Raw genomic sequence first — 27,214 nt, 5'->3', positions numbered from 1 at the left:
GGCTGACTCAGAAGGTTTATTTGCAGCGCGGGCGGGGCGGACAATCGGCGGCCTCGGGGTGCGGCGGGTGCGGGCGCTCAGCCGCTGGGCCAGAGCAGGGTGAAGGAGCCGCGAGAGCAGCGGAAATCGGGCTCTGGCTGCTCCGGCCTGGACTCCACGGAGATGAGGCGCCGGACCCCGCGATGGCTTAGTGGGATGCAGTCGGAGACGCGAACCTCCAGGGCGCGGCCCTCCCTGCGGCAGGAGGAGGGGTCAGGGCGGCCACGCGACCGGGGCTTCGTGCCCGCCACCGCCCAGCCCGCACTCACCCCTGGCAGTGTGCGGCCAGCACGCCCACCAGCTCCCCAACGCGGTTGTCCAGTGGCGGCCGCGAGCGGTGCAGGCACACCACGAGGTCGTCCTGGCCGCGGGCGTGCAGCACCACCAGCTGGTCTCCTCCGCTGGTCACGCTCAGCCCCGTCACCTGAGCGGAGCGCAAGGTCAGAGTGCAGCCGCCTCAACCTGCACCCCAGCCTAGCCGGACTTACCCCCTCCCCAGGAAGCCTCTCCCGAACCCCCAACCGCACCCGGGGAGCGCCGCCCTCGCCAGGGCCACCGGCCCCCACCGCCCCCTCCTCCCTCTCCGGGCCCTGCTGACACGGGGAAGCTTGGGCGGAACGCTGCACAATAGGATTTTCTCCAGGACGGATGGTTCTAGATCCTTGCTGTCCAACAGGGCCGCCACTGCTCATCTGTGGATGCTAAGCCCTTGCATGTGCTACTGCCTGGAGGAGCCGTTTTTAGTTCTAGGTCACTTTCGCTACATTTAAACAACCACGCCGGCTCTGGGCTGTGGCATTAGACAGCGAGGCACTCACCGCGCTTTCTATTGGGACAGTCGTGGGACCCCTGAAACTGTGGGAGACCCAGAGGTAGCCTGGCCTTGATCCCTGCCCCCATCCTGTGGGAAAGAGAATTTATGGGAACAGCGGCTGCTAATGAAGGGAGCAAGTAGGCCACAGAGCTCGGCAGAAGGTTCCAGAGTGGCCGGGACGGTATCCCACAGGAGACCCTGAACATTGTGTCGGGGACTTAGGTCCCAGAATGCCCAGGTGGGAGAACCCCCAGTTGGGCACAAGTTGGAAGAGGGGACCATTTGGCTTGGCTAGAGTGTGAGAGTGGGGGTGGGGGGTGACTGGGCTGGTGGGGATCACAGGATGGGACCTTTCACTCTGTGGGCGTGGGAAGCCACTGCAGGATTTTCAGCACGGGTGCCACCATCGCTCAGTTTTAGGATGGTCTGGGCCATCTCAGGTAAACGGGGGAGAAGACTGAGGCAGGACTCTGAGCAGCCCAGCAGTGCCCCTCACAGATGCTGCACGCTACTCCCAACCCACATTGCTCACCGCCTCAAGGGGCACCGCCCGCATCACCCGGTACTGCCGGTCAGGGTCCAGCTTGTAGAGGTGCCGGTCTGTGAGCAGGAGAGCCCGGTTCCGGATCTTGTGGAAGCGGTTCACCTGTGGGAGAGGTGGCTGGACCCAGGCTGGTGCTGCCCTGTCACCCACCAGGGCCCCAGGCCTCGGCAGTCCCTACTGCCTCCCCTCCCCGCTGAGGACAGTTTCGGGAGTGTCAGGAGCAGCTGGGCTTGGGCTGGGGTTGCCTCCATTTTCTCCCAAGTGCCCCCCCAAAACTCTGCACAAGCTTCTAACCTTGCAGATGTGGCTAGAAAAAGAGCACAGCCCTGAAGCCATCCTTGTCCCTTGTCTAACCTTGCGGACGTGGCTTGAAAAGAGCACAGCCCCGAAGCCATCTTTGTCCTGAAGTGCCTTTAGTCGCTGAGCAAACAGGCTTGATGCTGTGGGATTGTCAGTGGCCTGAGGACAGATGGAGGGGAGGGGGCACTGCTTGGGATTGGGTCATGGGACTACACTCAATTGATAGCAGCTGTCTGTGAATCAGCATAGCTATCCTTCATCTCGGGAAACTGAGTCACACAGACATGTGCGTGAGCTGAGCAGCCCTGGATTTCCTGAGGGCACAGAGCCCTCTTGTGTTGACTTCTAGGCTGCATCTGAGCCTGGCCCTCCTGTCATCCACACCTACCCCCGAAGGCCACTGCTCCTGAAGCCCAGGTTGAGACCTTGCAGAGCTCTGGTGGAGGCTGAGGTGCAGGGCCACCAGGACAGACAACCCCAGGCCTGGGAGAGGACATCTGAGGGGACCTGGTCACAGCATTAGCCGAGAGCCCTCTTTGGCAGCCCACTTCCCCCTGGCAGCCCTGGACTCGCCTGGCACTTACAGAGGACAGGTAGTCTCGGGCCCAGGCCCGTCGGCAGCCCCAGTCCTGACGAAGCCCTTGCAGGGCCCCCATGGCGGCCACCTTGGCCTTGATCTGGGGCATGTCTGAAGGGGGGATGTTCTTCACCAGCTGCCGGGCCCGCCACCTGGGAGAGGGCATGCAGTCAGACAGATGCTGGCCATGTGTTCACGTGCCCCCTGAGCCCCCTCTCCACAGAAGAAGCTGAGCCCTCAGCCTGGTACTGCCTGCCTTTCGTGTCCCAACCTCTGCCGGCCTCTCTGGCCTTGGCCCCTTGTGCCTAATGCTTGTTCCTGGAAGGTGACCCTGGGACCAGCAGTCGCCCAGCGTCCTCCCGTTCTGAGCCTGCTCTGTGCCCCTCCTTCTGGAGAACTCCTACTCAGCCCTCAAGACCCCACTCAGATGCAGAATCCCCTTACTTCCCAGCCCTGATGAGCCTCCCCCTGCAGGCTGCAGCCCTGGACCTTGAATGACCACCACAGTACCCAAGATGGTCAGGGCTCTGCACCAACTGTGGGACATAAGCAGTCAGCTAATGTGGCATAGCATCCATCTTCCCACCTATCAAGGGGGCTGGTGTGTCTCCCATCCACACACTGCAGGCCCGGGATGATGGGTTAAGGTGTTCAGTGGATGCCAGCTGAATGGAATGTGTGGTGGGCTGAGAGTAGTACCTGCAGAAGAGTGCGTGGCAGGTGTCCTGGAAGGGCTGCAGCACAGCAGGGGGCAGCGGCCACACAAGGTCACGCCCGTAGAGTGGTGGCTGCCTTGCAGCCTGGAATCGCCGCTGCACCTCAGCCAGGTGAGCCCGCACCTTGTGTCTCCGGAACCAGCGCATGATGGTGTAGATAGCCCTCAGCCTCCGGCAGCGCCACCTCGCCAAGGTGCCCCGCCATGCCTGGGTGGGCCAGGCGGGATGGGATACGCAGTCAAATTCAATCAGGCCCTAACCCTTAGCCCCAAACCTGGCCCTAAGCATTTATTGAGCACTCCCTGGCCTGTCTCCATCAAGCAGAGACTCCTGTGAAACTTACAAGTGTGTTTGTGGCCCCTGGGACACAAGCTTTCCCCACCTCCATAGTGGATGTCTTCCTGCCCCACCCACCTCACCTTCTGCAATAGCAGCACAATGATGGGGATGAGGCGGGCTCGGCTCTGCTCCAGTGTGACCAGTGTCCGGGGTGAGCGGATGAACAGCTTGCTGTGGCCAAAGGCCACATCCCCCTGCAGCCCGTGCTGCTCCAGGAGAGCGCTCACGGCTGCCTTGTCGGAGCCCAGCAGGTGGTTGGGCCATGTGTATTCACAGGTCATCTTGTACCTGTCACCACAGGACAGGGCAGTGTGGCCCAGGCCTCAGGGAGAGATGATGGAGCCCACCCTGCCCACCTCACACCTGGGGAGATGGCAGGGATACAGAATGTGTTCCTGGAGCACTTATGACACCTATGCACATGTGTCTTCCCATACACATGTCCTCACATACATGTCCTCACACAGACCTCATACCCATGTTCCCACCTGTATGTCCCCACATGCATGTGCTCACACACATGTCCTCCCAGATATCTTGGTGTCTTGAGGCCAGCAGCGTGCTGGTTCCTGCTTGTACCGATGTTTGTGACATGCTGTTTGGGGACCCTCTGCTCCTACCCCTTGGACTCCACACAGGGACTACGGCCCATGGAGTGATGGGTGTCAGGTGCCAGTACCTGAGCAGGAATCGAGAGTAGGGCTGGCGGGAAGCGAAGCCAGCCCTGCGGACCCTCACGTTCTCCAGCAGCCCCAGGTATGCGACCTGATGGCGACAGTGGTTCTCGTCCAGCTTCCCAGCTACCTTGTCCTCATTGGGCTTAATGCAGCGGACGTAGAAGGGCTCCTGCGGGGACAGAGGGGAGTTGGAGAGGGTCTGCGCCAGCAGCACTGTGCACCCTGCCCCACACCAGGGGCTTCCCAACCCCTCAAGGTCCCAGGCCAGGAGGAGAGTCGGGAACAAAGAAGGGAAATCAGCAGAACAAGGGCCCTGGAAGCCCTAAGTGCTGGGCAGAGGCCAGCAAGGCCAGGTTCAGAGCCAGGTTCCAGCCCCTGGTCAGAGGGGCGGGGGACTGGGCGTGGCAGGGGCAGGAGCAGGCCTCACCCCATCTGCCTTCCTTCTCTCCTTCCAAAAGGGTCTGACATCTCTGGATGTTCTGTTGTTAAGCTCACCCTAATGTGTCCTCTCCCCCACCCTTCACCTGTTCCACCTCTGACTTTTGACCCAAAGCTCCCCGAGAAAGCTTGTGCCAGTTTCCTGTCTCTCTGGCCCCACCTGCCAGAAGAATCCTGGGTTTTTGCCAAGAGCTGGGCTGGGCCAAGCCAGCCTCTCAGCAGGTTCTCCCCAAACCCCTCCCTGTTCAAGAGACAATGGGGCGAGGAGAAGCCTGGGTTCCCCATGATTGATCAAGCCTCAGCCCAGCCCCTGAGGCCCCACATCTCACCTGTGCAGTGGGTAGGGTCCACTGCTGGAGCAGATGTGGCTCATGCAGACAGGACAAGAACCCTCTCCCCACCACTATGATGTACAGAGGTGGTTGGGACCCTACTTGGCACCGAGGGCACAGAGAGAAGGATCCAGAACAGCCAGAGTGGGAGAGGGGTGGAACATACCTTGGAGGCAAGGTTCTCCACCAGGGCCACCATGGAGTTCTTGAAGAGTGTGCCAGCCGTCAGGGGGCGCTTGGTCACCTCTGTGATGTCCTGCTGCCCATCCGGCCACATGGCCCGCAGAGTGGGGTCCGTGCTGCAGACACAGGCCGAATTCCCAGCCATCCTCAGGGAGAGCAGCCCCGCCCACCCCCGTCCTGACGCTAGTCAATGCCTGACCCCAGAGTCTCTGGGGCCCCAGGGCCCTGGCCCTCCCTATGGTGCCCAGCAAGCCGTGCTCACCTGTTGTACAGCAGACGCTTGAAGTCCTGGAAGAGGAAATCTCTGTTCTTGTCGATGAAGCCTTCCACAGAGTACCTGACAGAAGCCAGGGCTGGTGAGCGAGCAGGGGCGGGGGCTGCCAGGCCAGAGTGCTAATGACCCCAGCAGCCCCCACTCTCTTCCCATCTGCCTCTGTTCCCATAGGTCAGTCTCTCTTCCTCCCTCTGCCTTGGCTCCTCTCCTTCCCCCTCACACCTGCTTTCTCTTTCATCATCTAAGACTCCCTCCCTCAGGAGACATTTCTCTCCTGGAAGATGAATCGAGTGGTTAAGCCCCCAGCTCTGAAGCCAAATGTCCTAGCAACGAGTCCTGCATCTACCACATGCATGCTGTGTTACCTTGCCTAAGCCACTCAACCTCTCTGTGCTTCAGTGTACATCAGTTGCTCAGAACAGTGCCTACTGAATTTTGATAAACATCAGCGACTACAGCTATGACTAGGAACTCCTGAGTCCTGGGCCTATTTTGATCTGTGGGCACTGAGAGCCTCAGAATCACTGTCTAGTTCTTGGACTGCTAGAAAGGTCAGTACCAAATCTTGGCTCCAACTGCAGCACCTGTGAAGGCTCAGGGAATGGATTTTTTTTTTTTTTTTTTTTTTTTTTTGAGAAATAGTCTCACTCTGTTACTCAGGCTGGAGTGCAGTGGTGTGATCTCAGTTCACCACAACCTCCGTCTTCCAGGTTCAAGCAATTCTTGTGCCTCAGCCTCCCAAGCAACTGGGATTACAGGCACGCGCCATCATGCCCAGATAATTTTTATATTTTTAGTACAGATGAGGTTTTGCCACGTTGGCCAGGCTGGTCTCGAACTCTTGGCCTCAGGTGATCCACCCACTTCGGCCTCCCAAAGTGCTGGGGTTACAGGCATGAGCGACCTCATGGGTGTAGATTTTGCGAGCAGATAAAGGTAAATGATATTGGGCTGCTTTGTCGTCATCATCTATTTCTATTTCCTCTCCTTGAGAAATTCTCATGAAACACTTTACCTCCATGTGAGTCACCTTAAATCATTTTGGGATGCGGCAAGCAACACATAAATTAATAGCCATCATGACAACCTCTGAAGGACACCTGGGCTTTGGCACTGGGAACGTGGTCCAAGTATGGTAGCGAGGTCTCACCTGGGAGCTTGTTAGAAATGCAGAATCTTGGCCCCCTCTGCACCTTCCACTCCCTCCCCACCCCCACGTCACCAGCCTGAAGCCCCTCACCCCACAGATGCTGGTATAGGGTTGGGCCCAGACATGAGATGTGGGTATTTTTTAAAGGCTCCCAGAAGAATGCAGCCATGGTTAACCACTATCCTCAAACCCTGTTTCCTGCTCTTCACTTGTGAATCTGCTGTCCGGCATGTTTTCAGTGTCTTGAAGGGGTAGTGGTGGCAGAAGGGGCCATAACACCTGTCTCCCAGCCACTCTCCTGAAGTGCTCCTGCCCCATGACACATGCCATGCTGCCTGTGGGAAGGCCAGGGATGTGGGTGGGAGGGGGCCCTTACGTGACGTCCCCTGCATAGTGCTTGATCCGGAAGTCTCGGCCAAACTCCATGGTCTTGTCTGTGGGGCAGAGCTATGGGGACAGGCTGAGGTCAAGGCACAAAAGATATGTGGGGGGTCTGTATGAAGGGATAGCCCTGCCTCCCCACCTCCAGGGCAGAGAAGGTTGCCACAGTGACGACAATGGCACCAAAGCTGGGTCCCCAACCAGGCCCCACGAGGCATGGGCAGCGTGGTGCCTGTGGGGCAGGTCCCACCAGCCCACTGTGGCAGCACTGGGACAGCCGGGGGCACCTGGCGGCTGGTGTAGTGTAGGTGGTGGCGGTGGTGCGTGTCCAGGGTCTGCAGGAAGATTCGGTCAGTGATGGTCCCGGCAGAGCTGCAGGCCTCGTCCAGCACGGCCAGGATGCCACGGTGGGGCCGCTCCACCAGATCCACAATGGTGGCGTTGTTGAAGTACTCAACCTGGGGCGAAGGCAGCCAGCAAGGAAACTCCCAAAGGCCTTTCAGGCCACCTCCCCTCCTCCGCCCCACACTCAGCCACCTGTCAGGCTAGCCCGGGCCCCTCCCCATGGGCTGAGGCCCCTCCACACCCCACCGCCTGGCCTCCCTCCAGGCCACAGAGCTCACACTCTGCCAGGTGATGCCCTCGCGCTCATACTCCTCCTGCTCCTGCTTCAGGATGAGCCGGATGAATAGCTGCTGCAGCTTCTCGTTGCAGTAGTTGATGCAGAACTGCTCGAAACTAGGGGTGGGGTGGGCCTTTCAGAGGGGAGGTCGCTACTTGTGGAGTGCATGGTAATGGATGGCTGCTCCCCTGAACATCTCTGCTAATGTTCATCGAGGGTTCTGGTGCCAGCACCCTGTGTGGCTTCCCTGTGGCTTACGCATCCCTGCCCTGGACTCCTCCTTTACCCCACACACACCTCCTGCATGCGTGTTCTGGAGTGGACTTGGGAGTCATGACCAGAAATTACTCAAGCCCCGTAATTCTGCCTTCCATCAGGACATCAATGGCCAGAGGGTGCAGGTGAGGCAGGCTTGGGAGGCATGAGCCTTGGTCCCAGGGACCAGCCGGAAGAAACTCAGACATTCCTGCTGCCCAGCCCCAGCCGAGCTTTCCAGGACTAAGTGGGCAAAGCCACTGGGCATCAGAGGTGGCGATGTGGCTGGCCAGCCACCCACCTGTTGACGGGAAACACCTCGAAGCCATAGATGTCCAGCACGCCAATGACTGTGTCCTTGCCATCACGCCGAGGATCCCGGCCCCGGGGTTCCATGACACTGTTGATCCTGTTCACCACCCACTCAAACAGCCGCTGGTACACTGCCTGAGGGATAGGAACACCCTGCTTCCTGCTGCCTCTGTCCTGGCCTCCCCCATGAAGGCCTCCTGGGCTTCCCTCCCTGTGCCTGCCCCCAAAATACCTTGGCACAGGCATCCCGGGCATAGCTGGCCTCAGCTGCAGTGTGGCCCTTCTCTATGAGTTCCCTGCCTCCCGAGGCAACTGTGCGAGCCAACAGGGAGCGGAGCACAAGGTCCCGGGGTGTGGCCGTCAGCTCAGCCACATGGTCCACCAGCGCCTCCTCGGCCACTGCCAGGCCCTCCTTCTGCAGCCCATCCTCCTCCGTCTCCACAAACTCAATGTTTCCCTGGTGATGGGAAAACCATGAACAGCTCAGGCTCCATGTCCCAAAGGAGCCTGGACAACTTTGGACAGGAAGGAGGAAGGAAAGCAGGGGACATGGATGCGGTAGAGTACAGCTCCTTCTCAGACCAGCGTGGTCAGCTGCTCACCATGGGCACAGACACAGCCAGAGATTGGGGGAAGGGGGCATGGGCACACCAGAGTCTCTGCCAAGGCCTCGAGTCCAAATGATATGTGAATTACCCCATCGCATCCTCCCAGGAGCCAGAGGAGCCCTACACTACTTACTCCTCATGCCGCTTAGAGAGAACTGAGACCAAGAGGCACTGAGTAAATGCACCCAAAGCCACACAGCTCATGACTGCGCTAAGAGGCAGTCTGCATGATGCTCAGCTTTTACTGTGCCTGGCTGCCCTGGCCCTAAGAATGGGGTCTGGACCATGAACCAACAGAGCTCATCACTCAAGCAGCTCAGCTTCTGCAGGAGAGGCAGTCAGCCTAGCACATTGCTGGGGAATCTCCAGCCAGTCTCCTCCTCATCCCTGGGTGCTTCCCAGCCGGGAAACCCCTGTGGGGAGGTAGCCCTCCCAGGCTTCTGAGCCAGGCTTACCAGGTGCAATATGGCAGCCAGGATGCGATGCACAGACTCCACCTCTTCAGGACTGAAGCCGATGACCCTCATGGCCTCGGTCACTGCCTGGTGGCTCTGCTCATCACTGTCCAAGGCCTAGGGTAGAAGGGATTCATCACTCCAAAGCCACACTGGGCCCAGGACACCTGTCCCCCTTGAGGCTTGATTCCTCCATCCTAGGCACCTGCTCACCCCTGTCCCCTGTCCCCTTCCTGAACCCTGATTACTCCAGCCTAAGCACCTGCTCACCCCTGCACTCTGTCCCCTCCATCAGCCATCTTCCCTCCACCCCGACCACCCTCCCCACTCACCCAAACAGTTCACTTCACCCTGGCCTGTGCTGAGTGCTGCCCATTCCCTCTCACCACACTCAGGCCCTGATACTGAGCCCAATTTGAGCCCTTGGTGCCCCTCACACTCACACTGTGCACAGTCACGTTGAGTCCTGCTCCCTGGCGTGTGAAATTGTATACAGCAGGGTTTCTCTCCAAGTGCAGTTCATGCAGCTGCTTGTCCTCACTGCCTCTCAGCAACTAGAGGACACAGGCATTCTTTAGACAAATAAGCTCCCAGGATGTCCCCCTGTACACACACAGAGGCAGGAGAACAAACCGACTTGCACTTCCTTCCAGTATTGAACGAACAAACATGGGGGAAGGTCAGACAGTGTGAACAGTTTCTGTGTGCCAGCGAGCTCCCCGTTCAGCTATTCAGTGGGTCAGGGAGCTCCACATCAGTGGGAGCTATGACTCCACCATGAAGACACTGTTCTTGTGCCAGACCTCATCTTGGTAAGGAGCTCAGTCCCTGTGGAGACATTGCCCTCAACCCAGGGGGATCCCACCTCAGTGGGTAGCTCAGAGTATGTGGAGACACTACCCGGGTCCCAAAACCTCCCACTGAGTGAGGAGGTAAGAGTTTGTGGAGAAACCGCAGAATCCTAAGGAGCTCCACTTCAGTGGGAGCTCAGAGTTACTGGAGACCCTGCCCCTGTCCCAGGAAGCTCCCACCTCAGTAGGAAGCACAGGTTCCGTGGAGACATTGCTCTCCACCCAGGGAGAGCCCATGTCCTAGGGAGCTCAGCCTCTGTGGAGACACGACCGGTGATGCATGAACTCCCACCTCAGCAGGGAGCTCAGAGTTCATGGAGACACTGCCTGTGTCCCAAAAGTTCCCACTTCACTGGAGGCGGTAAGAGTCTGTGGAGATCCTGCTGTTATTCCAGAGAGCTCCACTTCAGTGGGAGCTCAGAGTCTGTGGAAACCCTGCCCTGTGTCCCAAGGGGCTCCCACTAGTGGGAAGTTCAGATTCCACAGAGACAATGGTCGTGTCACAGAGAGCTTCCACCTCAGAGGGGAATGGAGAGTTTGTGGAGACATCGTCCATGTCCGAGGGAGCTCCTAGCTCTGTGAGGAGCTCAGAGACCATAGAGACACTGCCAGTGTCCCAGACAGCCCTACTTCATGGAAGCTCAGAGTCTGCGTGGACACTCCTTGTGTTCCAGAGGGCTCCCACCTCAGGGAAGCTCAGAGTTCTTGGACACTGATTCCCAGGGAGCTCCACTTCAGCGGGAGCTCAGAATCCGTGGAGACACTGCCACTGTCCCAGTGAGCTCCACTTTGGTGGGAGTTCAAAGTCCAAGGAGATAGTGCCCCTGTCCCGGGGGCTCTTACCTCAGAGCAGAGCCCAAAGTTGATAGAGACACTGCCTGTGTCCAAGACACAGCTCACCTGAGTGGACAGCCCAGAGTCTGTGGAGACACTGCTTCACATGTCCCACTGAGCTCCCACCTCGGTGGGTAGCTCAGAGTCCTTGAAGACACTGTCCATGCTCCGAAGAGCTCCATTTCATGGGAGTTCAGAGTCTGAAAAAAACTCTCTGTGTCCCAGGGAGCTCCCACCTCAGTGGAGAGTTTATAGTTCATGGAGACCCTGCCCAAATCCTATGGAGCTCCCATCTCATGGGGAGCTCAGAGTCTGTGGAGACCCTGGCAACGTCCCAGGGAGCAATCACCTCAGCCAGGAGCTCAGTCATTAGAGAAACTGCCCATGTGCCACCGAACTCCCCCTTCAGTGGGGGAACTCTGAGTCCATGGAGACCCTGCCCATGTCCCAAAATCTCCCATTTCAGTGGGGAGGTAAGAGTCTGTGGAGATCCTGCCGGAGTCCCAGGGAGCTTCATTTCAGTGAGAGCTCAGGGTCTGTGGAGACACCCTCTGTGTTCCCAGGGGCTCCCACCAGGGGGAGGCTCAGAGTCTCTGGACACTGCCAGTGTCTCAGGGAGCTTTTACCTCAAATAAAGCTCAGAGTCCACACAGACACTACTGGTTTCCCAGTGAGCTCCCACCTCAGTGCAGACTCACTGGAAAGACAGCCCAGGGGGCTCCCACCTCAGTGGAGCTCAGAGTCCTTACAGACACTGCTGTGTCCCAGAGAGTGTGACTTCAGTGGGAAGTCAGAGTCGTGAAGACATTGCCGTGTCCCAGGGAGCACCACACCATGGAAGCTCAGAGTCCTTAAAGGCACTCCTTGCATCCCAGGAGGCTCCCACCTCAGCGGGCGGTTCATAGACCCTGGAGACCCTGCCTGCTACCGAGGGAGCTCCTGTCTCATGGGGAGCACAGAGTCTGTGAGACACTGTGCTTGTCTCAGGGAGCTCCCACCTCAGTAAGGAGCTCAGAATCCATGGAAACACCGCCTATGTACCAGGGAGAAACTGCTGTGTTCCAGGGAGCTCCCACTGCACTGGGGAGTTGAGAGTTGGTGGGGACCATGTCTGTGCTGCAGGAAACTCCTAACTCAGTGGGGAGCTCCAAGTCCCTAGAGACACCGCTCCAGTCCCAGGGTGCTCCCAGTTCAGTGGGGGAGTTTGGAGTCTGTGGAAACACTGCCTGTGTCCCAGAGGACACAGTGGGCAGCCCACAGTTTGCAAACACACCGCTGGTGTGCCAGGGAGCTCCACTTCAGTGTCAAGCTGAGACTGCAGAGACACTGTTTGTTTCCAGGGAGCTCCCACCTCAGTGGGGTGTCAAAGCTTGTGGAGACAGTCCCTGGGCGCGCCTATCTCACAGAGGTGCTCAGAGTCAATGCCCGTGTCCCCAGGAGCACCACTTCAGTGTTGAGCTCTGATATCACTAGAGACACTGCCTGTAATCCCAGGGGACACCCACCTCGTGGGGAGCTTATTGTTCACAGAGACACTTTATGGGTCCCAGAGAGCCCTCATCTGGAAGTGTCTCAGATAAAGGGGACATCCTGCTTTTGTTCCCTCCAAGCTCACACCCTCTTGTGTGTGGGATGTGGGGTACTGATTGGGGTGAGTGTGGTGGGGAGTGAGGACGATGGGCTAGGTGGGGTTGAGTGGGCAGAGAGGGGGACTTGGGGTAGTGATGGAAGGGTCACAAGTTGGCCCAGCTTGCTGCCCTCCCTTTCCCCACCCCATTTTTCCACCTCCCCTTGCCCTCAGGGCTTACTTGGTAGAAGGCGTGGAAGTTTCTTTCACCTACGTGCTGCTTGAGGACCCGAGACTGAGGAGAGAGGGGCAGATGGACTCAGGCCTGGGAAGGAGTCTGACCCTGGAGACCCCATCTGAGCATTCCCAGGTGCAAGGCAGGCTGGGGGTCAGAAAGTCCTGACTGTGAGGACACTGAGGCCCAGAGAAGGGCCACAGGGAGAGAGAGCCCAGCCCTCCTAAGCTGCACCGTCAGGATGGGTACCTTCCCAGGCCTGGGATGGGTCTCAGCCAGGGCTCCCCATGAAGGTCTCCTCAGCCCACCTGCCCACCTTCTCCAGTAGGTAGCTGTGGATGTGTCCTCCAATCGGGTCCCCCTTGAAGTCGAAGTTGATGTCCATGTACTTGCCAAAGCGGCTGGAGTTGTGATTACGGTTGGTGCGGGCATTGCCGAAGGCCTCCAGCACACAGGTGGACTTGAGCAGCACGTCCTTGACCCTGTCAGGGCAGAGGGGCTGGGGCTCAAGGCAAAGACTTCCCATCTGGGGAATGCTGTCCCTGCCCCTGAGTCTTCCCAACAGAAATCACAGCATCTCAGCTTGGGTTCCTCTGAACTTGCTGAGAGGGAACCAATGGCCTGGCCTCGCTCAGTGTTGCCTCTGAGGTTTTGTGACGGTCACTTCACCTCTGAGAGGCTGGGAAATGCACTTGCCAGGCTGGCTGTGCTCAGCACAGTCTGTGTAGCATTGAGGTCCTTGTTTCTCACAGCCACCTCTTCCCCTCCCAGGCCTCAGTTGCAGCCTGGGGAGGAGGGGCTGTTCTGACCACTGGGCCTTAGACCTCCAGCTGCAGGGGTGGGCAGTGGTGCTGGCCATATGTGCTCAGGAACTGACATTGCTTGTCCCCCCTGAATCCCATCTCACTGCCTCTTGACAGCAAGAGACAGGCACTGACAGAGGAAGCTGCTTCCATAAGGGACAGGTTTCCTGGTTTCAAGGCTCCTGGCCATCACCCACACAGCCACCTGGCATGCTTGGCCATCTTGGCCAGGGCCTGCCAGCTTCTCCAGGTTTCCATGGAATCTGCCTGCTGTCCTGTCCATGAGCCATTTCAAGCATCTCTGGGCCCTGCTGCACTTCTCCTCATCCTACCTGTGGCTGCTGCCTCCTCCCAGCTGGTAGGCCCAGTCCCTTGGCTAGGTCTCACCCACCCAAGGAGAGGTCCTTGGCATGGGTCACCCTGTCTCACCTCCGGGTGTGTTAGCATTATCTGGAAACTTCCCAAGTTCCCACTGAACTTGACCTGAGCTAGACTCCAGTTGCCGTCTCTCGCTCCCCAGAGCCAGCCCTTCCTGCCACACTGAGGTCCCTGGCCTGCCATGCTGAGGCCCAGGGCTGCCCATTGCCGCTCACCTCTCCACCTCAGCCCTCTGGCTTGGATTGGTGACAGCAGCGATGTACTGCATGATGTGCTTACTGGCTTCTGTCTTCCCTGCCCCACTCTCTCCTGCCGGAAAGACCAGAGTTGACAGAATCAGCCAGGTTCGCTCTCTTAGCCCAGCTCCCTGTGCCCACCCACACCCCCAAGACTGGCAAGATGGGGTCCTAGGGCCCCCATCAGGACACAGGGCACAGGAGATGCTCTAATGGCCCTCCAAATGTTCACAAATGAAGATGCCGAGGGTGGGGGCCCGGTTGCAGGGACAGGTACCTGAGATGACGATGCAGGTGTCCCTGGACCGGTGCTTCATTGCCTTGTAGGCGGCGTTGGCCACAGCATAGAGATGGGGTGGCCGCTCATAGAGCTCACGGCCCTGGTACCTGGCGATGGCCTCAGGCCCATACAGGGGCAGCTCCTGGTAGGGGTTCACGGACACCAGCACTTCACCGATGTAGGTGTAGATGCGGCCCTTCTCGAACCTGGACACAGCAGGGGCAGGCCTCAGCACTCACAGGCTTACAGGCACCCACAGGCCTCTCGCCAGAGCCCATATCAGGGCCTGGCCCCAGTAGGCCAGCGCTCCCACCCTGAGGGGCTGAGAGTGGAGAAGGAAGAAGGGGGCAGGTGTTGACCTTGCGTCTCCCTGGTGCCATCCTGGGTGAGCTGAGCCACTCAGAGACTGTCCCCATTGCGGCATAGAATTTGGGGTCCACAGTGGTCTCCCCAGTGGTCCCAAGGTCACTGGAAACATGACCACCGGTTTTGCAAAGGAAACAGACTTGCCCAAGACTGCACTGGGTGCTGTGAGTCAGGGCTGGCTCCTGGGGTTAACCCCACAGGGCAGATGGGGAGATGGGGTTGAGAAGAAGTGACTGGGCTGGGAGGGGAAGGAGGGGCCTCCTCGGCTGTTTCCTGTCTCAAGGCCTGGGCGGGAACCCAGAGACAAAAGGGGACCCCACCCAGCCCCACCCAGATGACAGGGAGGGGGTTGATGTCGTTGTCTTTGCACCCCCCACCCCCCAGCCTGTGGCCAGTGGCTGCTGCCTCTCCCCTGGCACAGCCTCAGACTTCTCGACCCTTTTCCTTCACAAATTGGTCACCAGTGGGGGTGGATGTCTGCCCTTCTCTTGACCTTTCTGCCCCTGGGGGGAGGACTGGCAGGCCTGCCCCTCAGACCCATCTCCCCTTGGTGTGTGGTACCCACCCTTCCCCGGACGGCCCTGTCTCCCGGCAGCCTGTCCTGGGTGGGCCTGTCCTGAGATTCCTCTTTCTCCACCACCTCTGACATGGGTTTTCTTGGGCCTAGCTCCCGTCCTCCTACAAGCTGGGGATGAGGGCGCAAGTCACCCACGTCTCCGGGGCTCAGTGTTCTCCTAATCAAAACGGAGAGGACAATGTTTCATAAGCTCATTTTATAAGAATGAGGTAGAACAATGTGCACAAAGTGCTTAGCTCATGTGCTGGCTAGCCCTCCTCTCTTTGGGCCAGGCTTGTGGTCTCTTGACTTCTGTGCTTAGTGGGCATCCTGGTCCCCAAGCTCTCCCCAGGGAGCTTCCGGAGCACACAGCAGGTGGCCTTCTGCCCCTCCCTGGGAGTCCTGGCAGGAAGCCCAGCTGCCTGCATGGCCACGCTACTGTGCCATGCCCCTAGCTCCTGGGCTTCTCCCGGCCCTCCACCCACCCTCCTTGATGGTAAATTGGGCTCCAATATCACTTCTACCAACTGTGTCCTGTGATACTCCATGTACACCAGGAGAATGTCACCTCAACTTGGTGGGAATGTTTGGACCCTAGGGTGGAGGCTGACTGCTTCATCTCAGTGTCCCCAGGGCTCAGGCCAGGCCCCATGGATGAGATGCATCGAGGGAGCATCAACAACTGGCTGGGAAGTGGCTGGAAGGAGGTGCCCCTGGTCCCTCCTGCAAAGATAGTGCCTGGTACCTATCTGTCCAAGAAGTGTCATGCCCTGGCCCCATCGGGCAGGAAAGAAGGGGCAGAAGATGCCTGGACTGTGTGGGAGGCAGGGGTGGGTTGAGGCGGTGGGCAGCTCCAGTACTGACTTGCCAGCCCTGACAGGGACAGTTGCTTCCTTGTCTGTTCCTGTCCCCTGGGGCCGTGCTTTGAGGCGCTCATTTCAGCCCCATCTGGTCTGGGTGGGTGTGTGTCACTGCCCCCTCCCTTGGACAGCAGCGTGCCTTCCTCTTTCCCTCAGGTCTCTGTGAGGACGCAAGGTGGGAGACCCTGGAGGAGGGGAGCCACTGCCTCCTGCCCTGGGCCTACCTGAGCTGCAGGTTCCTCATAAAGTCCTCCATGGTCACTTGGTCCAAAAGCACAAAGTCAGGTTTGCCATACTCAGGGCCTTCCTCGTCCTCCATCCTGCCGGCTGGAAACACCTTGCCTCACCTTCCTGTGCCTGCTGGAAGAACAGTGAAGGAGAGGGGGAGGGAAGGCTGGGGGAGGCCCCACCACCCCCGCCCTGCCCCACCAGCCTCCTCCAGTGCTGGTGTAAAGTAGGAAGTGGGTTCTAGTCCTGGGAGGGGCTGCCCTCCGCACTTGCCACTCCTTCCCCCTCGAGGTGCTCTAAACCCTGCTTCCTGTCCCTGCGCCCCACAAGGAGGCTGTGCCTAACGGTCTGACCCGTTTGCAAGCCAGGGCTGAGGGGCCGGATGCTGGGTCCTCCCCGCTCTGGAGGGTTCTTTGCTGGCCTCCTTCGGAAGCTCCCCTCCACCCACAAGCAGGAGACAAGACTTCGTGGGTTGGTTTCCAACCCTGGCAGCACATTAGAGTCACTTGTGGGACTTTAAAGAAAGACTTTTTGACGTGATCTTGGTTACCTGGCTGTGCGTGTCTCTCAAGTCAGAACTGAACACTGGATGCAATTTACTGTATGTACATTGTACATTCATACAAAAATGAAAAAGGATCCTAATGCCCAGGCCTTTGGGGTGGGGGCAACAGCCTTCTTTGAAGTGTGAAGGCCACAATGGGGTGTAGACGAGCAAAGCTTCTTGTGTGACCTGCCAAGGGCCAGTGGTCCTAGCACTGCAGTTCCCCACCCCATCCACGGGGGAGGGACAGAGGACCCCAGAGCATCCTCTGCATGGGGCTGGCCTTCAGTGGGACCCCTGTGCCCCTAACTGTCCTCTGCTTTGTACTTGCGTCCAGCCAATCCCCCATAAACTGCAGTGAGGACCAGGCACATGCCTGGAGCCCTGGGGCCTCATCTCAGAACTGCTGTCCCTGCGCTTTGAAGATGAGGCAGCGCATTTGGGCAGTGGCTGCATTTAGGGAGTGGCCAAAATCTCCAAACACTTCATTCCTGACCCTTGGTGCTCCTGGAAGAAGTGGGAGGGGTGCAGTTCTCTTAGCTTCCAGACAGACTGGAAAAAGTTCTTTTTCATCCCAGGACAGACTGGGGCAGGTCACACCCATCCTGTAGGAACACTGGGGCAATTCTCTCATCAAAGGTCAAATGGATGCAGTTCTCTCTCATCCTACAAATAGACTGGGGACATTTCTCTTTCACCCCTTCCCTCATACAGGGAGGTCAGAGGGCAGACTCCAGAATTGCCAAACTTCAGTCATTCATGTGCTGCCTTTGAGATTTGTTGTACTCATAAGCACTAGTTTAACTATTGTCTTTCAGTCATCCCATTTTTTAAACTTTGAAGTAACGGATAGGCAAGTTAAGGTTATTTTTTTTTCTCTCAAATACCTTAAAGCAAATGCATTCCTGATAAAACTGAAAGTACTTATCCAAGTACCTAATAAAACTGAGTCATGCGCCATCTGCGACAAGGGGCCGCTGGCCTGAAAAATCCCCAAATTTGTAAGTGGGCAGCCTCTGGCTCCACCCTGGGCCAGACCTGGGGCTCCTCTTGGGCAAATTCAAGATCAGTCCTTCGGAACTCTGATAAGTGTGGCCTCCTCCCCACCCCCGGGCTCTTGGGCTGGTGCTTTTGAAGGGTTTCCCAAACCTACACTCAAGTCTGGGAATTCTCACCCAGACTCTTGCCAGCTCATCTGCCTTTTCAGTTTCACTTCCCCAGCCCCCAGGGAGTCAAGCCAACCAGTGGAACCAAGATGGCTGTGTTCCAGTAAAACATTAAGGACACCGAAATCTGAACTTTGCAAACTTTTCATCTGTCACGTAATCATACTATTTTAGGTATTTCCCCCACCACTAACCACTTAAAAATGTCAAGACCACTCTTAGCTCAGAGATTTGGCTGGTGGGAGGGGTTCGCCCGCCCTTGCTTTAGCCGCTGCTGGTTGCTGGGACCCTGGGCGTCCTTCCTTGGTAGTTTGCACAAATTTGCCATGCATTGCCTCATTTGATTCTCATGACACATGTAGAAGTTACTGTTATTTTCATTTTACATATATTAAAACTGAGGCCGAGATGACATCACTGCAAAGGAAGTTCCCTCCTGGGTCAACAGACCTCTGGGCCCTTCTAGCACTGAATTCAGTGGGTCCTACTCAAACCCCAGGGAAAAGCCGGTCAGTCAGAGTCACGGCCTGGTCCTCAGAAGGCAGGACAAATGGTAGCTCTATCTGCAGCTTCCCCAGGGCATGCTCCTTACGGGGTATGACTGGTAGAACAGGTAGATGAACAAAGGCAGAGGCTCCTAATGGAAGGACAGCAAGGAGGGGCCACCATCAACTCAAGCCTGGCAGGGGCTGAGGAAACCATCCTGGCCCTGGTGAGTTTCACTCTCATTATCTCATCTGGATCAGTTTCACAATGCCTCCCTCCACCAGGGCTCCTACTGCTGCACCTGCAGTTCCCTTGCCCTCAACCTCCTCGATGCAACCTTCAAATCCCAGGCTTGCTCTGTTGGTGCTGACCTTGCAGCAAATCCCCAGCCCCAGAAAAATGTCCCCTTTCAGGGGAGTTGCTTTTTCGGCTCTACACAACTGTACCATAAATTAGTATTTCTATTTAAAATTTTTTTTTACCTCATCTGAGGTGATACCATTGGGCTAATTGTAGGGGAATGGCTCTACCAAGGGGTGTACTCTCATAGGCCACAGGCCACACAGCTCAACTGAGCCTCCTGGAACTGAGAGTGGAGGCCTAGGAGGCGCTGCCATAAGGCCAGCTCCATTCCCTGCTCCATCCTTCTGGGAGGCTATCAGGAGTTGCTGTCTCCTGGGATTTTTTTCTAAGCAGGGATGTGAGACTTCCGGTTCATACCCCACTCCCCCCATGGTATAGCTGCAGACTAGGCAATATGCTCAGCTGCAGTCTAGAATTGGCTCCTCAGCAAGGTGAGATGCTGTGCCTCCTGTTGCAGGCCCTTTTGGGTGCTTTTCCATTCACTGTCAGTAGTAAATTGAATGTAAGTCACTGGAGGCCGGGCGCAGTGGCTCACACTTATAATCCCAGCACTTTGGGAGACCGAGACAGGTGGATCACCTGAGGTCAGAAGTTCGAGACCAGCCGGACCAACATGGTAAAACCCCATCTCTACTAAAAATACAAAAATTAAGGCATGGTGGCATGTGCCTGTAATCCCAGCTACTTGAGAGGCTGGGACAGGAGAATCGCTTGAACTCGGGAGGCAGAGGTTATAGTGAGCTGAGATCATGCCACTGCACTCTAGCCTGGGTGACAGAGCAAGACTTCGTCTCAAAAAAAAAAAAAAAAAAATGCTGGGCCTGGTGGCTAACGCCTGTAATCCTAGCACTTTGGGAGGCTGAGGTGGGTGTATCACGAGGTCAGGAGTTCCAAGACCAGCCTGGCCAAGATGGTGAAACCCCGCCTCTACTAAAAATACAAAATTAGCTGGGCATGGTGGTGGGCGCCTGTAATCCTAGCTACTTGGGAGGCTGAGGCAAGAAAATCACTTCATCCGGGAGGCAGACGTTGCAGTAAGCTGAGATCATGCCACTGCACTCCAGCCTGGACGACAGAGACTGCGTCTCAATAAAAAAAAAAAAAAAAGTCACTGGTACTTTAATGGCTCTATTTGTCAGGCCTTGGCCTGGCCTGCTGCAACATTCCTTGACAACATCCCCAACACCAACCTGGGGCACATCACACAAATTAAGGGTATTACTTCTGTAACTTGTTTGAATGCTTAGGTGAATACCTAAGACTATCTGAAGAGACAGAATGTCTTATCGAGCCAACCATCAAATGTTCCTGGAAACCACTGAGGATCTGAAGGTAAAGCTCCTGATGACAGTGCTTTTGTGCACCATCACCTCATTGTAGAACTCAGCCAGTTGGCCTTGGCTTGTGAACTCTCACCACAGCTTGCCACCACAGCTTGCCACTGTCAGTTGAAACCGGTGGCACGTGCACATAAGATGATCAGAGTTCCAAGTGGCTATCTACAAGCATGAGCATTGAGAATGGTGAAATACTTGGGGATCCCTTGGACTTAGCTGACAACTCCTTCAAGAAGACGCAGGGTCTTCCTATCTTTCCATCTGGCATACGTAAAGAAGAGGCAAGACTAAATTACATATTTAAATCCATATTTATTAAATATCCCTTGTTTTTCATTCAGGAGATACCAGAAGGGCCCAGGTCCTGGTGCACAGCAAAGCCTCTCATTCTGGAAGCAGAGAACCTGGCACCCAAACCTAGGGCCAGAGGTCTGTCTGTCAGACCCACAGCCAAGGCCCAGAACTGGAAATTCCTGACTCCTTCCAGAAGGGCAACAAGCGAGGTTTCAAACTTGCTCAATTAAGGTGCCAAGACTTGCGTTTAAATTCAGCTCCACTCCTCACTAAGTGTATTAACACAGGCAGGCCTCATCTGTAAAAATGAGATGAGAAACACTTCAGAGACCTGTTGTAAAAATTAAGTGACATAATTGACACAACTAGGGATTATTACAAACCCCTGTTGCCATCAGTGGCAACAACAGAACTGAATCCTACTTACCAACTCCTGAACCCACTCCCGCCATGAGCTGAGAGGCCTGTGACCAACCTCAGTGGCAGCCCATGCCCTTTCCAGGGGCTGAAACACTGGCCACTGACCTAAGGTAACTCTGGAGAAAAGACTATACATGTTGAAACTAAATCAGAAAAGCAGTAAAATACCACCCCCAAGAATCAGCGTTCATGAGTCCAAACACTAGACAACTGTTTGTCCCAAAATAGTACTGTCAGCTTGAAGACAATGAACCTTTCTGGGATTCAATCACCTGACTTACAATACGGGAAGGTCAAAATAAGGCGACGGTTTTTGAACTTTTCCTTAGCCAGGTGACTCTAAATAAAACAGGAGTCAAGTGACTTGCCAGGTCAGACCTTCCTGCACACTTACCCCTGCACAGGTTCCAAGGAACAGCCTGGCAGCCACTGAAGGTATCTTCTCTCAGGTCAGGTCCCCTCTAGCTCTGGCATCTCGGGATTGCTGCTGTAGAAACACTGAGGGATGGCAGGCACTCTTGTGCCCTGTGCTGGGTCAGGGACACAGAGTGAGGCCACTGGTGAGAGGTGGCTGTCAGGAACTGGCAGCTAACAAGGTCGCCTCCCAGTTTCATGGACACTGGTAGAAAATACAAAATTCCTCGATTAGGGACAAGGGACCACTGATTATTCAAAGCAATAGCAATAGCCAGAGTATCAGCATTTTCAACCACACTCCCAAGCTTGCCCCAGTTCCCATAGGGGAGTCAGAGGCACCTGCATGGGCCACTGGACTACTACAGGAAAGGAGCGCAGGACTCTACCCTTTCACAGCGCACAGCAAGAATGCCTGCCCTCTGCTCTGGAAGAAGGTACTACCTCTTACCTTCCAAGGTGGTGGAACATCCTTGAAAAGATAGTAAGTGAAAAGGGGTAGCCAGTGCTTTACTCACAAGACTGCTTGAACATGAGACTCAAGGAGGGACCTCAGCAGGCCTGGGGTGTTCAGCAACTGTTCCTGGCCTGAAAAGACAGAATCAGCTGGAAGCCTCTACCTTTAAGAGAGGTGACCCCACCACCCAGAGGAACACAGGAGCTGTGCCGCTCGTGCTATGCTCAAGCCAGCAACACTCTTCCCATCCCAGCCAGTCCTTTAACACACCTAACACCAAGACAAGAACTTGAAGGCATCCATCTCCTTCCCATTCAAACTTCCCACCAGCTTCTATATTCCACTCAGGCTGCAGGGTTAGAGAGGCCTGGCATCAAACCCTGATCTGCTGGTTTGTGGCTGGGCAACCCTGGACACATAATTCTGACCTTGGGCCCCTCATCTGTACTGAACTTAAAAACGACCTCATGGTGATACCTCAAAGATTTAAAACAAGAATTAAGAGGTCTGGCGCAAAATAGGTGTTCAACAACATTAGCACCTTCCTCTTCCATGAGTTTTTCCTTTAAGATGAGCACACATTGACCTCACCCTCCACTAGCTCCTGGGGCACTCAGCTCCTCTGCAGAACTGAGACTTTGGTTCTCTTTGCTTTGCCTTGTAAATATCCTGTTCCATGAGTCTCTCAGGGCAGGACTCTTCCCTGTTATTCCTCTTTACTGTTTCAACTCCTACGCTTACCACCTCTCTTGGCTTCATCCTCAACTTTTATAAGGCTTTTGCTTTAAGTGTATAATAAAATAAAATTTGTACTGAGCCTGGAGCATAGCAAACACTCAGGATTCCCTTCACCTTTCACACCAGCATTGGCCAGAACAACTTCCACAGCGACAGAAATGCCCTCTCATCTGTGCGGTCCAATACGGTAGCCACTGGCCACCTGTGGCTACTGACCACCTGATATGTGGATAGTGTGAAAATGAAATAGAACTCCAAATTTAATTTTATCATGCATGCCAAGTGGCTGCCACATTAAATGGCACAGATCTATACAAGGCCCAGCATGCTAGATCCAGGAGGGAGGAAGTCATTGTCTGAAATTTCTATAACCTTGCTCTGGATGGAGCAGGGCAAGGCCTCAAACCGTTTCAAAACTGTTCTAGCAAGCACTAAAGGAATGCATAGGGTCACCGCAGACCCAAGCACGCTGGAGGCTTGCTACCCTCATTCACCCAAATCCCCCACACTCAAGGAATCTGGCAGTCCACTCTCACTAAGCACCAGTCCCTGCTGGAGGCTGTGGGAAGAGACCAGAGTTCAATTAGGCACCTGAGCTTGGTTCCAGGAGCCCAGAGCTACTGATGACTCTCAGGGGAAGATCCTGTCTGGCTGAGGAAGAAGGGAAGGTGTCTTGGAGGAGATAACCTTATTAAATTATTAAATAGATCAGACAACACGAACTAAACTTCCACATTATTCTATGACACTACAATTCTAGCATGGCTTTTCACTGTGACCAGAAACATCCTTATCATCGTGTAGTTAATATAAATATTGCCTTTTCCCCTTCATTTTTTTCTCATGTATCTTACGGCTCAGAAATCATTTCTGAAGGAGTAAGTAGGCCAGGCACATGAAGTAGATTTCATTTTCCCCATGAAATAATGGTTCAGAGAAAACGCAGGCCTAGTTCCAGGAAGGCAGAGTTGGGGTCTCTGCAACGTGATTTACCGGGGCATCTTGCAAAAGAGTTGCTGTGACAGTAAGCTCTTCCACTTTGAGACCGTCACCTCAGCCACGGCTCCCACCTAGAAGGGAACAAATGCAGTTAGCTCCAAACGCAGTTAGCTCCAGCTTGTGCCTCTGAACCATTATCCAGCTCTAGCTCCTTGCAACGCCTGGCCCACTCTACAGCCTCTCTTGCGGTAGGTCTACACGCTACTCTATGCCTTCCGGTGAGGTCCCTCCTGACCACATGTCCCATCCCACCTACTGGGGTCCACCCAGGTCATGCAGAAGCCCCACTTCTCTGCTGAAAGAGAAGCACGAGGTTACTCATCACGTAACCCCCGAGTCTCCTCCGGGTAAAATGTTCCGAACGCGCTCAACCGCCTCTTGCGAGGAAGTAGCACGTGTAGTGAAGGCTTGGGCTCCAAGAACCACTGGTGCCCCCACTCACTGCGGCCCAGCCTCCCACGCCGCCCGCCAATGAACCCGATCCCCCAGGACCCCTACCTGGGCTCAGGAATGGTCAGGCAACACGTGGGGCCCAGGATGGCGGTGGATGACTAGGCTGCCGAAGATCGCGCCGCTGCGAGTTCCGCGTACGGAATACAGAGTACAAAGTCTGCCAGCCAAGACTGACGCCGCGCGCTGCGCCGCGCACCTCGACGTCACCGCGTAGTCCCGCCCCGAAGCCGTGCGTGGCCGGGGCCACAGCTTTTGGGGTAGATGACGTCACGCGGCCGCTGGCGCTCACTTGGTAGGGTATGTTGGGGCGTAGAGTTTAGGGTCCTGAGGCTGCGTCTGCGTGTCAACTCAGTGGAGTCTCTCGACCGCCCTTTGTTACCCTCCTTTAGTGACCAGAAGGCTGGAGTTACGTAATCTGCCCCTACAGCTAAAAGGACGGAGGCCTGACTGCGTGGCCTGGAGGGGCGCGCTGAACCCCTAATGGGTGGTGCCTTCCTGGTGCGGCCTCACAGGCGGGGCCGGGCGGAATCCAAGCACGATGTGGACACGGAGCCTTGGGAATGAACAGGAGCCTGCCTGTGGGAGCATGTGGGAAAGGTGATGCAGGTGGAAGGGCAAATACAAATTATACATAGGGTTTAATTTTCCCTGCGGAAAATAAGGGACAAGAAACCATCCCCCTCCCTTTTTCTTTCAAAATTTCAGCCTCTCTCCTTTCCAAATGTACTCAAGTCTTTTTCTTCTATGGCCAGGCTCAACTCAGGAATGTTTCTTGGGAGCCATCTCCTTGAAGTGTAATTGTTGGCTGGGTGCGGTGGCTCACGCCTGCAATCCCAGCACTTTGGGAGGCTAAGGCGGGCGGATCACAAGATCAAGAGATCGAGACCATCCTGGCCAACATGGTGAAACTCTGTCCCTACTAAAAATACAAAAATTAGCTGGGCCTGGTGGTGCACACCTGTAATCCCAGCTACTCGGGAGGCTGAGGCAGGAGAATCGCTTGAACCCGGGAGGTGGAGGTTGCAGTGAGCCGACATAGCGCCACTGCACTCCAGCCTGGAGACAGAGCGAGACTCCGTCTCAAAAACAAAGAAAGAAAGAAATGCAATTGTTAAGGGACGAAAGGGCCAAGAGTCCAGCTTCTTAGGAGGACAAAGACTTAACTTGGCACCTGACTCCAAAATGCAAAACCTACATAATGTGATGGGCTATCTCTACTTAGCTGTGTAGAAAAAGTGAGTTTCTGTCTTTGTGTTGCCTTTAGCAGGTTGCATGTGATGTACGGCATCAGAATCTGGTTTAATACTTATTCAATAATGGTTTTCTGTCTCTTCTACCTTTGTGGACAGGTTTCATGGGTTGGGAGGAAACTACCCTCCACCCCCCACCCACCCCCAGGCAGAGGAAAGCACATTGAAAGGTCCTGAAATTGGGAAGGACATGGTTTGCTGGTGATACAGCTAAGTATTACAAGTTTGTAGTGTTCTGGAAGGGTCTCAGTGAGGAGCGAGAGATAAGGACTATGTGTTCAAGGGTGTTGAATGATCAGGCTAGAAAAGTGAGAACGTGGTTCTATAAGTAAAAGCAGAGCAGTGCTTGAAACTCGTATTTTATGTATTGCACCTAGTAAATACATTCAATCACTTTACAGTATACAAGTCCCATACTTCACTAAATGTCAAAACCCTAACAGACAGATAAGGCAGAACTGTTACTTCCAGATTACTAACATGGAAACTAAGGCCCACCCAAACAAGTTAAGTGGTTTGTTCAAGACCTCCTACAACAGGCCAGGCGCGGTGGCTCATGCCTGTAATCCCAGCACTTTGGGAGGCTGAGGCGGGCGGATCACCTGAGGTTGGGAGTTTGGGACTAGCCTGACCGACATGGAGAAACCTGGTCTCTACTGAAAATACAAAATGAACCAGGCGTGGTGGTGCATGCCTGTAATCCCAGCTACTTGGGAGGCTGAGGCAGGAGAATCGCTTGAACCCAGGAGGTGGAGGTTGTGGTGAGCCGAGATCACACCATTGCACTTCAGCCTGGGCAACAAGAGTGAAACTCCATCTCAAAAAAAAAAAAAAAAAAAAAAGACCTTCTACAACAGCCAGGGCCTGGTGCAGGTTGTCCTAGCACAGGGTTCACTGGTCTGTCCATTCTGCCACTGCTATGAGATTGTAATGGCCCAACAGGTTCACCTTGCCTGCTGCCTAGGCAGAACCAATTTATCAAGACAGGGGAATTGCAATAGAGAAAGAATAATTCATGCAGAGCCAGCTGTGTGGGAAGCTGGGACTTTTTTTATTACTCAAATCAGTCTCCCCAAGCATTTGGAGGTCACAGTTTTTAAGGATAATTTGGAGGGTGGGTGGCAGCCAGTGAGTCAGGAGTGCTGATTGATCGGGTCAGAGATGAAATCATAGGGAATCGAAGCTGTCTTGTGCTTCAGTCAGTTCCTGGGCAGGGGCCACAAGATCTGATGAGCCAGTTTATCGATCTGGGTGGTGCCAGCTGATCCCTCCAGTGCGAGGTCTGCAAAATATCCCAAGCACTGATCTTAGACTTTAGTAATGTTATTCCCAGGAGCAGTTTGGGGAGGGTCAGAATCCTGTAGCCTCCAGCTGCGTGACTCCTAAACCGTAATTTCTAATCTTTTGGCTAATTTGTTACTCCTACAAAGGCAGTCTGGTCCCCAGGCAAGATGGGGGTTTGTTTTGGGAAAGGGCTATTATTGTCTTTCTTTTAAACTATAAACTAAGTTCCTCCCAAAGTTAGTTCAGCCTACACTCAGGAATGAACAAGGACAGCTTGGAAGTTAGAAGCAAGATGGAGTTGGTTCGGTCAGATCTCTGTCACTGTCTCAGTTATAATTTTGCAGTGGTGGTTTCAAGATGATGAAAGAGTACTGGGAAAGTAAATAGTTACGAAGGGCCAGAGAATGTGTGTTACCGAAGAAAGTGGGCTCTCCAAAGAGACTGAAAGAGAAGAGCTTTTTAACACAGTGATAACCCCAAAAAATTCACTAGAGAAGGGGGGGATGCGGCCAGGCACGGTGGCTCACACTTGTGTTCCCAGCACTTTGGGAGGCTGAGGTGAGCAGATCACCTGAGGTCAGGAGTTCAAGACCAGCGTGGCCAACATGGTGAAACCCCGTCTCTACTAAAAATACAAAAATTAGCCGGGTGTGGTAGTGCATGACTGTGGTCCCAGCTACTCAGGAGGCGGAGGCAGGGGAATCACTTGAACTCAGGAGGCGGAGGTTGCAGTGAGCTGAGATGGCGCCACTGTACTCCAGCCTGGGTGACAGAGCGAGACTCCGGCTCAAAAACAAAC

At 55.3% G+C, this 27,214-nt stretch overlaps 1 protein-coding gene and 1 non-coding gene across 2 annotated transcripts; both read right to left on the bottom strand.

Moving 5' to 3' along the window:
* MYO1G (myosin IG) lies at positions 1-25,946 on the bottom strand. The gene is made up of 26 exons (XM_024249812.3): positions 23,927-25,946; positions 23,423-23,499; positions 21,753-21,822; positions 21,215-21,439; positions 16,207-20,698; positions 14,198-14,406; positions 13,900-13,993; positions 12,820-12,985; positions 12,510-12,563; positions 9,460-9,570; positions 9,017-9,133; positions 8,186-8,410; positions 7,943-8,088; positions 7,388-7,502; positions 7,052-7,222; positions 6,760-6,830; positions 5,222-5,296; positions 4,943-5,075; positions 4,009-4,175; positions 3,410-3,617; positions 2,974-3,197; positions 2,282-2,426; positions 1,752-1,856; positions 1,386-1,499; positions 309-463; positions 1-234 (listed from the first exon to the last, which is right to left on the bottom strand). The coding sequence occupies exons 5-26, from the start codon at positions 16,299-16,301 to the stop codon at positions 78-80; spliced, it is 3,057 nt and encodes a 1,018-aa protein (XP_024105580.1). The 5' UTR covers positions 16,302-20,698; positions 21,215-21,439; positions 21,753-21,822; positions 23,423-23,499; positions 23,927-25,946; the 3' UTR covers positions 1-77.
* LOC112134492 (small nucleolar RNA SNORA9) lies at positions 22,780-22,912 on the bottom strand. The gene has a single exon (XR_002915914.1). It is a non-coding gene; the product is annotated as a small nucleolar RNA SNORA9 (small nucleolar RNA).
* Positions 25,947-27,214: the final 1,268 nt, after the last annotated feature.

Source organism: Pongo abelii, chromosome 6 (genome assembly GCF_028885655.2).
Source record: "Pongo abelii isolate AG06213 chromosome 6, NHGRI_mPonAbe1-v2.0_pri, whole genome shotgun sequence".
Taxonomy (NCBI): Eukaryota; Metazoa; Chordata; class Mammalia; order Primates; family Hominidae; genus Pongo; species Pongo abelii.
This window is presented reverse-complemented; position numbering and strand designations above follow the sequence as displayed.

What these genes read in the sequence shown, in the direction of transcription:
- MYO1G (XM_024249812.3), bottom strand. Translation starts at nt 16,301, where the DNA reads ATGGAGGACGAGGAAGGCCCTGAGTATGGCAAACCTGACTTTGTGCTT. An exon ending in ACAGCTACCTACTGGAGAAG is followed by an intron (nt 12,564 to 12,819) that starts GTGGGCAGGTGG and finishes CTCTCTCCTCAG; the next exon opens with TCTCGGGTCCTCAAGCAGCA. An exon ending in CACTATGCAGGGGACGTCAC is followed by an intron (nt 5,297 to 6,759) that starts GTAAGGGCCCCC and finishes GGCTTCTGTCAG; the next exon opens with GTACTCTGTGGAAGGCTTCA.